At 31.0% G+C, this 14,022-nt stretch overlaps 1 protein-coding gene across 1 annotated transcript; it reads left to right on the top strand.

The window, feature by feature from the left end:
- Nucleotides 1–1,268: 1,268 nt before the first annotated feature.
- Nucleotides 1,269–13,407, top strand: LOC140443227 (serine/threonine-protein kinase 11-interacting protein). Its single transcript, XM_072534368.1, has 2 exons — nt 1,269–2,497; nt 12,451–13,407. The coding sequence occupies exons 1-2, from the start codon at nt 1,340–1,342 to the stop codon at nt 13,222–13,224; spliced, it is 1,932 nt and encodes a 643-aa protein (XP_072390469.1). The 5' UTR covers nt 1,269–1,339; the 3' UTR covers nt 13,225–13,407.
- The last annotated feature ends 615 nt before the right edge of the window (nt 13,408–14,022 follow it).

The following is a 14,022-nucleotide window of genomic DNA, read 5'->3' as shown; positions in this document are numbered from 1 at the left end:
CAAATACTATTTGCTTTTGCTCATCGTTTAGCTTAGTAAAACACTGCATTTTACATCTAAAAAATAACGCATCTCTATACCTAGGCTATTCAATATATAACTTTATTTAACTTACTTGCAAGCACCTCCGATTTGCCTGGCAGAAACCATCTTGCCATTATAATCTGTATACGCAGTACCACTGACTCTAAATTTAAGTAATACAAAAACACAACAACTAAACAGTTAAGAGATCTGAACTAGACTAAATACAAAATATAGTTTAAAAAGACTTATAATTTCTGAAATGAAATGTCTAATGCATTGAAATACTTAAATTATTTTTTTCTGGAGGTAGGCTAAACATTCAGAATTTCAATTGCCCACAATCATTTAACAGTTGCTATTCGATACGTTTAATACACAAAAACATTATTATCTACAACCTACAAAAACAATCCATTGCTGTATAATATTCTCCGGCCGTTGTGTAATTAACGTCCTTTACAATTTGTACTATGTTGGCAGATTCATGTGTTCATTGCCGGCGCCCACGGGCATGAGGTTCGCCTTTATGTGAAACGATACGGAATTAACATTTTATGAATCTGAAAGAAAGTCAGCATAAACACATATTTTAGGTAATAACTAATAAAGTTCTTGTGTATTTATTTTATTTATTACATTTGGAAAGTACCTGTGAGATCCTTCCTGAATAGAATATAGTATTCTTGCTCTTAAGGATTGAAAGTCTCAGTCAAATGTCAATTATAATGAAAAAAAATTTAAGAATTGAATGGTTTTAATATTGCCATTTAAGATCTAGGGTAACTAAAAAAAAAGAACATTGTATACACCAAGAAAGCGTAGTGGAATCTATCCAATCTGATCTCCATTTGGCAGCAATACAGATGTTACTACCAAAGAATATAGACGCTTTATTCTTTGTTACTACTTTCGGGTAATACACGAAAGATGCTTAAAAAATCTGGGAGAACAACATTATGGGCAAAGAGTGTAACTTCAAATCAAACACATCCTAAAAATACTCTTTTTTTGGCCAAAAAAATAGAGGCAGGAAGATCGGGCCAAGGAGACAGCAAAACCAGGTCTTTGTGATATGTTTTTTCTATTAAATGTAAGAAGATTAAATATTTAATATCAATTGCGCTGTAAAAGACGCAAGCAGATAGTGTTGTAGTAGTTGTAAACGGATAAACTTTGTCGTTATTTTTATAAAAAAAAAGAAGAATTAATTTGACATAACCTTCATATGAAACTTCACATATTTGTCAAAGTCAAAAAATATAACATCTGTCAACTGTGAATGGAAATGTTTGTTGTGATAAAAATGTAAATAATGGAGACAGAAATAATTCACCTTGCAAATATTTTACGACCAACTAGCCGTGATGTTTTTTCAGGCAAAGGTAAATTGTGTTTATCTGCAAATTATTTAAACAAATTGAACAATGCAATTGACGCGAACATCGAAGAAGATGTGAATTCTTTTCATATTGTTCAAACAAGCAACACAAAGAGTAATCTTATCGCAGACACTCAGTTTTTGTTGGATCTAATTAAGAAGACTGGCAGCTTAAAGCTTACTCCCGATGAAACTACTGAATATACTGTGGTGGACATAACGAAGTTCAAAAACATAAGGACTTTAGAAATTATTAAATTAGATGTGCATCTTGTGATTGGTTTACAGAAACTTAGATCACAAATTCAAGAGCTGACTTGTAGCAAAAATTTAAAATCTATAAGTGATGTTTTAGAAAAATGTGGTGCTGATAACAGCCAACCATTTAGCTGGAATGAATTGAAGACTGCTAATTTTTCATATAATAATATTGTAGAAATTGACAATAGTTTTGAATGTACTCTCTCTTTAAATACTTTAGATCTTAGCCATAATCACCTGAACAAAGCAAATTTTGTAAATTTACTTCCAAATTTGAAACATTTAAATCTTTCATACAACAAACTGGAAAATGTCCCTGAATTTAAAGGCCAGATAAAGTCTAGATTACAAATTTTAGTTTTAAATAATAACTTTATAGAAAATATCCATGGCCTAACATCAGTTTCTAACTTACAGCAGTTAGATTTGGGACATAATTGTTTGTTAGATCATAAAGCCTTCCTTTCAATATCTCATCTAGTTTCTCTACAGTGGCTAAATCTGCAAGGTAATCCATTGGGCTTTCATCCACACCACAGGCAACTAACATGCAATTATTTGAACAAAAATGCTAGTACAGTCAAGTTTTTACTAGATGGTGTAATTTTAAATAAAACTGAAAAGAGCCTAACCGGATCTCTATATCCTATAACACAGACAATTCAAACATCTTTATCCTCAACAAATTCATTGGAATCATCAGTAGCTTCAATTCAAGAGAAACCGAGGAAAATTAGGCAGGTTACCATTGAAGATGCCAATGTTGTTAAAGAAGAGAAACCTATCTTAACTCCGAATTCTTCTTCCCAGCATTTGGAAATAAAAAGACAGGTAAGTTGGTTTATATTGTTATACTTATTGATATAATGAAACTTATAGAAAACAGAATTGCATGATTTTGAACCTATTTTTCAAGTATAGACAGAATTCTCTTTGTTTAAGTTAGATTTTTCCTCAACTGAGTGTTGAGGAAATCACCAAAATAATTACATATACAGTTATGTTATTATATGTGTTTGTCAGACCATTAACTTTTAAATTTGTTTTCTACCCATTTATTATTTCTCGTTTCTTACAATATTGATCTTTTAAAATTGATAAACAAAAGAAAAGATATTGGAAATAAATCAAGAAAAAATAAGGAATTGATAATAACTAAGTGATAACAGGAAAAATCGGAACACAGTGGATGAAAGGAGTTTAAAAGCAATATACTAAAAATGAGTAAAAATTAAATGTACCATGTTAGATAAAAAATCGCTGGACTACCAATTAAATATTCAAGTTAAGTAAGGATAGAAGGATGGTTAAAAATCTAGAAAGATATATAGTAAAAACATTAAGAAATGCAAAATAAACCAAAGGCCAAAGAGAATTGGTTTAATCAGAAATGCTGTGATATTTAAGAATACAGAAGTTCCATAACTTATTTAACAATCATAAAAATACTAAAGAAATCACCAGAAAGTACTGAAGTTGATAGGGAAGCAGACTCATAGATGGTAACAGTTAAAACCATACACAGATAGTAAAATTTGAAAATAGAAGGATTATTATAGAAGAGCCCTTGCAGGATGAAAGGTTTGATTAATAATAATAGAAGAAGTAGGCAGCAGGCTAAAGAAAACAAATGAACAGGTCATCAAAAAATCACTTAACTACTAAATGTAATGTATGAAATGGAAGAAATGCCAAATTACTGAATGACTTAGACTTTGGTTGTAATTATGAAGAAAAACAACACTAATAGACTTGGGAAATAAGGTTTTCTTTGTTATAGTAACCCTGACAAGCAAGTGGCAGTTGTTTTGAGTAGTATGAACCTCTGTAATAAGAACCTATATGTTTGGTGCAGTCAACTTTTTGGACTTAATTAGTTTTTAACAAAGATAAAAAAATGGTAAATTTTCCCTTTTTTCGTCTATTAGCAAAAAGTGAAGCATTTGAAACAAATTTAAAAGTAATAAATTTAAAAATCATATAAAAACCTTTAAAATGGCGTTTTTTAAATGTTTTAACCCATATTTGTTGTTTGAAGGTTGCAAAATAAGTCCGAAATTTTGTTTTTTTAAAAATATTAATAGGTAAGTTTTTTAGACATTAACTTAGAACCATCATATTACACATAATATTGGGTCGTGTAGTGCTTAAAATATGATCAAAATTTCAAAGCGATCTCTCAGATTGTTTAAAAGTTATTTTATGTGTTTATCCGAAATTAATTTTTTTTTGCAACAATATAAGTCAGAAAATGATGAAGTGACAGTAATTTTACGGATAGCTTATGAAAGAAGAAGAATCATTCTATTAACTTTATTAAAAAAAATAATTTTAAATATTGCAAAATAATTTTGCAAAAACATAAATTTTTTGCTTATAAACAATTACAATAGCTGTTGCAGGCATGAAAATTATTTTTTTATATTTGTAAAGCTTTAATTTTTCTAAAAATTTAAAACAAAAACTAGTCTTTCGGACAATTTGGGACGAAGTTAGTCCCTTTTTTTAATTGACAGCAGCTTGGTTTATAATAATTTGTATGTATTTTTTGCTTACATTATGAATATTTATTATTTAAATTGATAAATTCTTAAATAAACCATTTAATTTGTTTAAGCAATTTTTTGTTAAATTTTTATTTTTTTTTATTATTTGAGTTAATTTTTATTATAAAACATAAATATTTATGATTACTATATACTTCTGCAATAAACATCGTAAATATTTTATTTATAATAGACTTTATGAAAAAAAAACAAATTATCATCCTATTCAATTATTTCTAAAAATAGTATCGGTTTATGTATTGCTTTGGAAATAAATAATCTTAAATAAACTAGCTTTTATTTCTTGCTAGAGATGCTAGACGTGTGGCTTTTGTCGAAAAATGTTTATTTCATACCCACATGCTGAAACTTGTTTTAATTGATATATTATGAGGTCAATTACTCCAGTCATCAGAGACGAAAATACCACTGAACCTTTAAAAATCACACGAACAAGCTGAATTTTATCGAAAATGTCAATTTTAGGACGCTAAAAAGATGCAAAAAAGTTACCACTTTTATCCCCGGGCTTTCCACTAAAACCCCCCACGTACAGGGAAAAAAACGGAAAAAATCGATTTACCAAGAATCTATATGCCATAGAAAAAAATGTTTCAAATAAAAAATGTAGCTAAGATAATTTGGAACAAAAACGTTTATTAGCATTGTTTGTGTAGAATGAACCGTTCTCTCAGAAACAACGATTGAAGTGATCGGTGATTTTAAATAGTCAAATCAATGCTCAATAACATTTGTATCAGTTCGACGGTAAAAATTCAATATCTTTTGATCCGAGAATCCTATCGACATAAATCAAGATGCGTTTTAAGGGCAAAGAGTGCAGCTTTTGTCTTTAATTTTTGTATTTTGCCGCAAATAAAGTCAGTTTTTATAACGGTGTGAGATAAATAAACGTAGCGCGATTTTTGCCATTTTTTATGATTTTCATGAGATTTATAAAATGTATCCCTTTCATTTGTAACGATGCTCTGATCGTTTAACAGTTCGAACCGTGGGAGTGTCAATATTTGCGCATCCACTTCTACAACGTGACGGCGAAGTGGGATTCAGAACGGCTATTTAAGGCGTGTGAATAGCGGAATTAGACAGTCTTGTAGCTAGCGCTCTAGGCTCCCTGACTCGCCGGTGTAGTGAACCTGCGAGCCATCCCGGACAGAGAGATTTCCGTATTGAGGATCATACTCTGTCCTTAACTAAGCGGAACCCATCGGTACTGTGTATTGAACATTGCCGTGGATCTGCACAGAGCCAAGCCGGACAGAGAGATTTCCGTATTGAGGATCGTACTCTGTCCTTAGCCAAGCGGAACCCATCGGTGTTGTGTATTGAACATTACCGTGGGTCTGCTAATTCATTTCTTTATTAGTAAAAATTAGTTTCTTTTCTTTTATAGATGTTCGCCGGGGAATTCATTCATCGCGGGACCCAGACGGGAACGTAGAATTCATTTTATTTTTGTTTTATAAGTATACAACGTAGAATTCATTTTTTATTTTTTATTTATTGTATATATACTAAATAGATTTATTTTTATTTCAAACCTGTGTTTTACTGAGTCTGTCGCCCCGAAAGAGCTACCCATCACACATTGACCGCATTAAATTTTAGTTTTGAGTTTTGGCAACAAATGTGAGGCATTTGAAATATGCTTAAAAAATGCTGAATTTAAACTTTCATAGTACAAACGGTCTCAAACGTTTAAAACTGCTCTTTTATAATTACACTAGTACGTTTTTCAAAAGTACTTAACTTCTGCTATAAATTACACTTAATCACCGTCTTCATGGAGGCATTTCCCGTGACGTGCGATCAATTGTAATGTAAAAGTTTCAATTCTGCGTTTTTATTCATATTTCAAGTTCCTCATATTTGTTGCCAAAAATCAAAATCGAATTTTTATGTTATAAGTTTTAAAGACTGGTCTCTAACAATGGAAATTTCTTTACGATCGATCAATAAAAGTAATACATTTTAGTGACCTCAAGCGAATCGTAAAGAATGGCAAAAATCGCGCAAATTTATTTATTGAAACGCTTTATAGAAACTGACTTTATTTGCAGCAAAATATAAAAATTACATACAAAAGCTGCAATCTTCAACTTTAAGATGCATTTTGATTTATGTCGATAGGACACTCTGATCAAAAGATATCGATTTTTTACCGTCGAGTTGATACAAATTTTATTTAACATTGATTTCGCGCGCGGAACTCACATTAAAAATCGCCGGTCGCTTAAAGCGTTGTTTCTGCAAGAACGGTTCATTCTACGCAAAAAGTGCTAATTAACATTCTTGTTCAAAATTATCTCAGCTACATTTTTTATTTGAAATATTTTTTTCTACGACGTACAGATTCTTGGTAAATCGATATTTTTGCGTTTTTACCCCCCTACAAGTGAGGTTTTAGGGAGAAGCCCTGCGGTAAAAGTGGTAAATTTTTTGCATCTTTTTTGGGGGTCAAATCTCTGACGACTGGACTAAATATGCCAAGTTAAATAGTTTACCAAAAATTTTCATATTTATTGCATTATACAGGGTGTTTCAAAAAAAGGTAACCCCCTGTCTAGGGTAGGTAGAAAACTGAAAAGTAATTGGGGTTTGCTTAGTAAACAAATTTTTGTAACGCCATCCGTTTTCAAGATACAGGGCGTTGAAGAAAAAAAAAATTTACGCATTTTTTACGATTTTGCCGAAACTAACAACATATAAACAAATTGATATTCCGTTGCTTTCGGGATATATAGACTTGACGAACGTCTAAACTTTAACATTCGAAACATGTTATATATTTCTTACCCACAAAAATTAAATTTTTTATTTGTTGAAAATTTTTGTAAATAATAAGTTTCCCGCGGTAAACTTTGGTTAAAATTTTTTCTGTCATGTTGTAGCATCATATTCTTTCGACTAAAATAAGATTCAGCTTGTGGGTAAGAAATAAACAATGTGTTTCGAACGTTAAAGTTCAGACGTTCGTCAAGTCTATATATCCCGAAACGCAACGACATATAAATTTGTTTATGGATATTTTAAACTGACTTATGCCATATAAAATTAAAATGGACTTGTGCTAACCAAAATTAAAGTGGATGTTTGAAACTAATGGACTTTCACCTCATATTATTTGTTTTCTAAATTCGATGTCGAATCTGTTGAAAAATGTCCTCGAAAAATGTTAAAATTGGCTTTTTTTCGGCATTTTTAATTGTTTATTAACACAAGAATAACTTTCGTATTAGAATAACCCGAGAAGAAATTTCGAAGCAAAAAAACATGTTTTTATAATGTGTTTAAAAATTGTTAAATCAATAAATAATAATAAATAAATAAATAGGTAGCCATGGAAAATTTTCCTTTGAGAAAATTTTTCCATTGACAAAAATCTCAAATTTTTATTTGTGATTATTTATTTCAAAAGCAATACATAAACCAATACTATTTTTAGAAATCATTGAATAGGATAATTTGTTTTTTTTTTTCATAAAATCAATTATAAATAAATAAATTATTTACGACGTTTATTAAATAAGTATATATTAATAATAAATATTTATGGTTTACAATAAAAATTACCTCAAATAATACTAAAAAAATTGTTTAAACAAATTAGATGGTTTATTTAAATACCTACATATTCGTAATGTACGCAAAAAGTACATAGGAATTAAAAAAGAAACATCCAAATTCCACAAACAAGAAACCGAGATACACTTAACAGCTCCTTCCGCCTCCATCACTCCCGCGAGTTTCAAAGCCGGCCGATTTTTAGGACCACATTTTGAAGCTTTGTGGACAATTCCATTGAGAGGCAACCTTGTCGAATTTTGCATATTAAAACTTTAAAGTATACTGTTTCAAATGACGTTAATAAGATCTCTGATAAACAAAGCTTCTGTGAATTAAAAAAAAGAGACTAACTTCGTCCCACATTGTCCTAAGACTACTTTTTCTTTTTTAAATCTGTAGAAAAATGCAAACTTTCCATTTACGAAAAAATAATTTTCCTGCGGGCAACAGTTAAAAAGTTATTGTAATTGTTTATAACCAAAAAATTGATGTTTTTGCAAAATTATTTTACAATATTCAAAATCATTTTTCTTTATTTTTTTTTCATAAAGTTGATAGAATTCTTCTTTCATAAGCTATCCGTAGAATTGCTGTAACTTCATCATTTTCTTACTTATGGGATATTTGGGATAAACAAATAAAATAACTTTTAAACAATTTGACCGATCGCTTTGAAATTTTGATCACATTTTAAGCACTACAGGACCCAACATTCCGTGTAATATGAAGGTTCTAAGTAACTTTTTAAAAAAGTTATTAAAATTTATAAAAATCGAAATTTATGACGTATTTTGCAACTTTCTAAACAACAAATAAGGATAAAAACATTTAAAAAACGGTATTTTGAAGGTTTTTATATGACTTATAAGTTTATTACTCTTAAATTTGTTTCAAATGCTTCACTTTTTGCTTATGGACAAAAAAGTGAAAATTTACCGGTTTTTTACCTTAATTTGTTAATTACTAATAAGTCGAAAAAGTAGACAGTAGGAAACATATAGGTTTTTGTTAGAGATGAAGGTACTACTCAAAATAAGTGTCGTTTTCCTGTCCGGTTAACTGTCACGAGAAAAACCTTGTTTCCCTAGTCTAATATTAATTCTATAGCATTGAAAATAGAGTGGTATGATGGTGGCAGACGTAATACTTTATGGTCAAATTGTTCTGCTAAATCATCAATGTGTTTTGGAGGTGGCTTGTTTCAAAAAATAAATATTGATGACCTGAACTAAACTCTTATTAAACTTACTGCGCAAAACTTTGCAAAAGCTCGTTTTTCAACAATGTCTCATTAAAAGACAGTTTATTGTTAGTTAACCAATCTTTGATTTCAGTCTTGATTGAAGACATGTTTGGTGCTTTCTTTAACAACATGCTATGGTATGGAGCGTTATCCATTATAATTAGGGATGGTTCAGACAAACTTTTTAATAGTTGATTTTCAAACAACGATAAAAAATTTGCTTGATTCCTTTTCCCACGGTAGTCCATTATGAATAAAAGGTTAGGATGTATTTTTTGCGGCCATCTTAGCACCACTGAAAGGATTACTTTAATGTTCGTTAAAAGTATTTAAAGAAAAATGGGAAAATTTATTTTTATTTTTGAAAATGTTTCCTCACATGAGATATGTTAAACTTTTAAACAATATTCAATTCATTTTTAATTGCTCTCATAGTGCCTAAAGTTATATAATGTATCTCTATATACCATTGTGTAGGATTTCGTGACATTATTTTCTGTGAAATTTATTTAAAAAGAAACAGAGAATATTTTAAATAGATATTTTTAATGATGCGTCAGTTAGAAATAAATCTATTATTATATGCTAAATACAATGTTTCATTATCCTCAATGATAAATCGAATACAATAAAAATTCTTATCTATAATAAATAGCGTGAACGTGATCACAAACTAGTATTGACTTAATTCGTTGTTTGACTTTATTGTTATTGTCGCTTGTAGTAAATACAAAATTATTGTTAGTAAAAAAATACGTATCAATTTGAATTTTAAATCCTACATTGTACACGAACAATATAGATGACACAAATATATGTAGAAAAGATAAAAAAATAATATATAATTGATTAGCTCTGAATCTATAGTCCAACTGCCTAGATTGTAGCTTTAAAAGGAGTAGTTTTGTGTCGTATGCCTTCACCAATCTCACTAACAATAATTCCTTTATGCCGTGGCAGCCATAACGAAGCCAGTGTGTTTTGCGTCGCCAGTTACTTAAGGAATTGTTTTGTAGTTCCAAGCTCTTATCATGTAATAAGTTCCCTGAGGTAATCAATATTTTGGCTGAATTGATGCGTTTTTTCAGGTAACCCTGTTCCTTAATCTACTCTAATTCTAGTTCTAATCCTTAAAATCTGAGTGCTACAAGAATTATAAGTGCAGATAGTCCAGGTGGGATATGTCGAAAATCAGACCATAACGGACATTTTCCATAGGAGTCTATTTTTTTTGCTGGAATCACTTCAAGGTGTACCTTGTATCAATAACCACGATATGCGCCAGTCGCAAACCTTGTGGAAATGATTGGAATCTATTTAACCCAAAGGAAAGACCACTTACCATCGAAAAGGTTGCCCGAGCCATTAAAAAGCTTAAAAACAATAAGCATACAAAGCGCCAGGAACTGATCAAATCTGTAGTGAGCTCTACAAGAATGGTGGCACCCTGCTGCAAGCACTGCATAAACTTTTACTTCTTGTCTGGCAAAATGAGACCATACCCTTAATTCAAATTCAATAGGTAACTCTAGTTGCCCCCTAGAGCCCATACAGAGACATCGTCAAAGGCTCAGCAACCCTATTGGGAGTCTTACGTTGCCATGCAGGGTATCTATTAAAAACTTTACCATCCCATCAACTTTTAAACAAGAATGCAATAAATAACAAATTTTTTCCCACATATTTAATGGCTTATCGCATGTACACATGGTGAATGCATCGATGATGGACTAGTACGTCCGAAAGGTTCTATTGTGATGTAGCCCGAAAGGTTGTATTGTGATGTAGCCCGAAAGGTTTTTTTTTTAATTATATACCTTTTATAAAGGATTTTTATACAAAAATTGAAAAAAAAATAGTTTAAATAAGATGTTCAAATTGAGATCTCCTCACCTCTTGGCAATAAGTCAATTAATCGCGCTATTTCCAACTGATAACAACCCGAGCATCCCAGTAGAAGCTTTGTGGTATCAACAAGACGGAGCTACTCCCCATTATGATGTGACCGTTCGTAATTATTTGAACGAAATATTTCCAAATCTATCATTTAGGAGTAGATGCTTCATAAAATGGCCAGCTAAGTCGCCAGGCCCCACTCCGCTTGATTCATTTTTATGGGGATATATTAAACTAATAGTATATGTGACTCTACCCAATAATATCGACGAACTGAAAGAAATAATTCGTACATGCCATTGACCTGAAACACTTTAAAAGTGAATTTAAACAAAGCTTGGCTTATTGCTAAGAAGTGACGAGATCTCAATTTGAGGATCTTATTATACAGTGTGTCCGTAAAGTATGGAATAAATTCGATATTTCCTAAATGAAAAGCCTTTTGACAAAAATCTAAAACCTGCCGATTTTAAGTTTAATGTTCTACATTTTACAATAAAATTTCATTATACAAGGTGATATACATTAAGGTGAAGACGTCATCGGCTCTTTTTTTTAAATGTAACAACCTGTATTTTAGGATATTTTTAGGTCGATAAAAACGGATATAATTTGAAAGATATACGCTTAGAAAATTAATTGTTATTGATTTCTAATATTAATAAATTATAAATAAATTATAATAAATAATTTGAAAGTAATCCAGTAATTAATACATGGCTTTATCTTAAATGTTCGAATTGTAGCCCTTGTATTTGACAGTAACCCAAACGTTGTACAAATACTTGTAGAACCTTGTTTATGGTTTCTTGAGAAATATTGTTTATTTCTTTACGACTTCTTGTTTTTAAGTCTTCAATATTTGCAGGTTTCGTAAACAACATTCTTCAAATGACCCCACGTAAAATAATCCAAAGGATTGAGATCTGGCGACCTCGCTGGCCATTCAATATGTCCACGTCTTCCAATCCACCTATTCGGAAAAATTTCGATTAGGTACATTTGAACATCTACAGCATAATGCGGAGGCGCACCATCCTGTTGAAACCATAAACTTTCATCAAAACCTCCAGGAATAATTCTACTGGGGAATAAATTAACTAAAGTAGGTACGAGATACCCACTTAAAAACTGAAGGTATGCTGGCCCGTTTAAATTACCTTCGAAAAAGTAGTAATGTGAATGTAGCCTCATCAGAAAAAATAATATTTTGAACCAAGAGAGGGTTTCGGTGGCAGTTATCCATCATTGTTTCGCAAAATTGCATTCGTTTATCTGGATCATCGTCTTCAAAAGTAAGGATTTAAGTGTCCGCATCGTTTCCATAAAATACAGGGTGTTACATTTAAAAAAGAGCCAATGACGTCGTGCTTTTCATTTAAGAAATATCGAATTTATTACATACTAGGAAAAAAGATTTATTAACAATTTTATGTGATATTTTTCCCAAAACTATTAAATATTAAAATATATAATCAAAGCAGTTAATAATTGTGCAAATAATGTTTTAGGTCGAACAACTGAGACAAGAATATGGAGAATCTTGGCTTTATAGACATTCTGGCCTAATTGTGCAAGACGTATTGGGTTTTGAAAAAACTGCTGTACTATCATCCACTCCGATCGAAACCGGCTTTGTTAAAGTCCAAACAAACAATCCAGTAGACACCACACTGACCAGTGGTTTTAATACGGCAAATGTGTCGTGTGTCACCGAAGCAACATCTAATAACGAAACGTTTTGCACAGCCGAGGATGAACCTGTAGCTGACACTGAACATAGTGTGTTCAGTAATGGTTCCCCAGAAGATGAAATATCGGACGTGTCTGATGGCGAAGATATTTTTTCAGGAGGGGAAGATTGCATGTTTCTAGCGACCAATACAGCAGATAATAGCGAAGTGTTTGTAATAGTGACCGAATCCCACATATCAGAACGTGATGTCATTACAAGCAAAGAAAAGGCGCGGTGGCATATCAACACGATTTTGTCGTGCGAAAAATGTGAAGACAAAGAAAACGGTTTTAAGTTAGAATTTGATACTCTTAGGCGAGATAGAAAACAAAGAATTTATATACTAGATCCGGAAGAAAGTGAAACATTTTATAATAGTGTTAAGAAAATTACCGGGGTTGCCAATTTACAATCAAAGACTGATAATAAGAATTTGTCTTATCAATGTATGCAGTGTACAGAGGTGTTCCAGCGCAGTAAACATGCTTTACTAAATCAACCGTCACTCAACTGTCCAAAATGTACAAGCAATATGGTAGTAGAAAGTTAATTAAGCTGTATTTTTTGTAATTTTTATTGGAGATTATTTTTATTAATTTTTAATCAAAGTCACTTGAAGTAACAATATATTTAACAAATTAATATGTACTCGATCTTTATTTTTAAGTAAAACTCGAACTTTATGTACACTATATATCAAACCAAAGGATAGTAAACAGAGCAGTGTTTCTTCTTCCACGTTGAATAACTTACCAAAGCATGGCCATCTTACGGCCGTTCCCCGCTATTCTGGGCGTAGCTAAATTCCAATGTAAAAGTTTAAATAAAATAACGCGAAAACTATGGCAGATATTGAGATAATTTTTTTTTAAGTTATACTTCTATACGCGCGCTCCACGTTGGAAATTTGTATGGGAGTGAATCTGTGAAATCATTACATATGTAAGATAATGAGTAAGAGAGAGACAGAAGATATATTTTCTCTCTCTTCCTCTCCCGAATATAAAAATGTTCCTTTTGTATATATAATTTAATATTATATAAAGATATATATACATATAATATTATACATATAATAAAATATTTATTAATATTATTATTTATATGATATGTTTTGTATTATTTATTAAATGTTCATAATTATATTGGTCTTTTGTATTTCAAAATAATAATCTCAATAAATCACTGTATGATCCAGAACTGTCAATTTTGAAATATCTTTGTGTCATGTCCTCGGTAGTATAGTAGTCAGTATCTCCGCCTGTCACGCGGGAGACCGGGGTTCGATTCCCAGTCGGGGAGGACTTTTTTTATTTTTATTTTTTAAATACTTATGGATATTGCATTT

This window comes from Diabrotica undecimpunctata, chromosome 6, assembly GCF_040954645.1.
Source record: "Diabrotica undecimpunctata isolate CICGRU chromosome 6, icDiaUnde3, whole genome shotgun sequence".
Lineage (NCBI taxonomy): Eukaryota > Metazoa > Arthropoda > Insecta > Coleoptera > Chrysomelidae > Diabrotica > Diabrotica undecimpunctata.
The sequence above is the reverse complement of the archived record's forward strand: the minus strand, read 5'-3'. Positions and strand labels throughout refer to the sequence as shown.

What these genes read in the sequence shown, in the direction of transcription:
- LOC140443227 (XM_072534368.1), top strand. Translation starts at nt 1,340, where the DNA reads ATGGAGACAGAAATAATTCACCTTGCAAATATTTTACGACCAACTAGC. An exon ending in ATTTGGAAATAAAAAGACAG is followed by an intron (nt 2,498 to 12,450) that starts GTAAGTTGGTTT and finishes ATAATGTTTTAG; the next exon opens with GTCGAACAACTGAGACAAGA.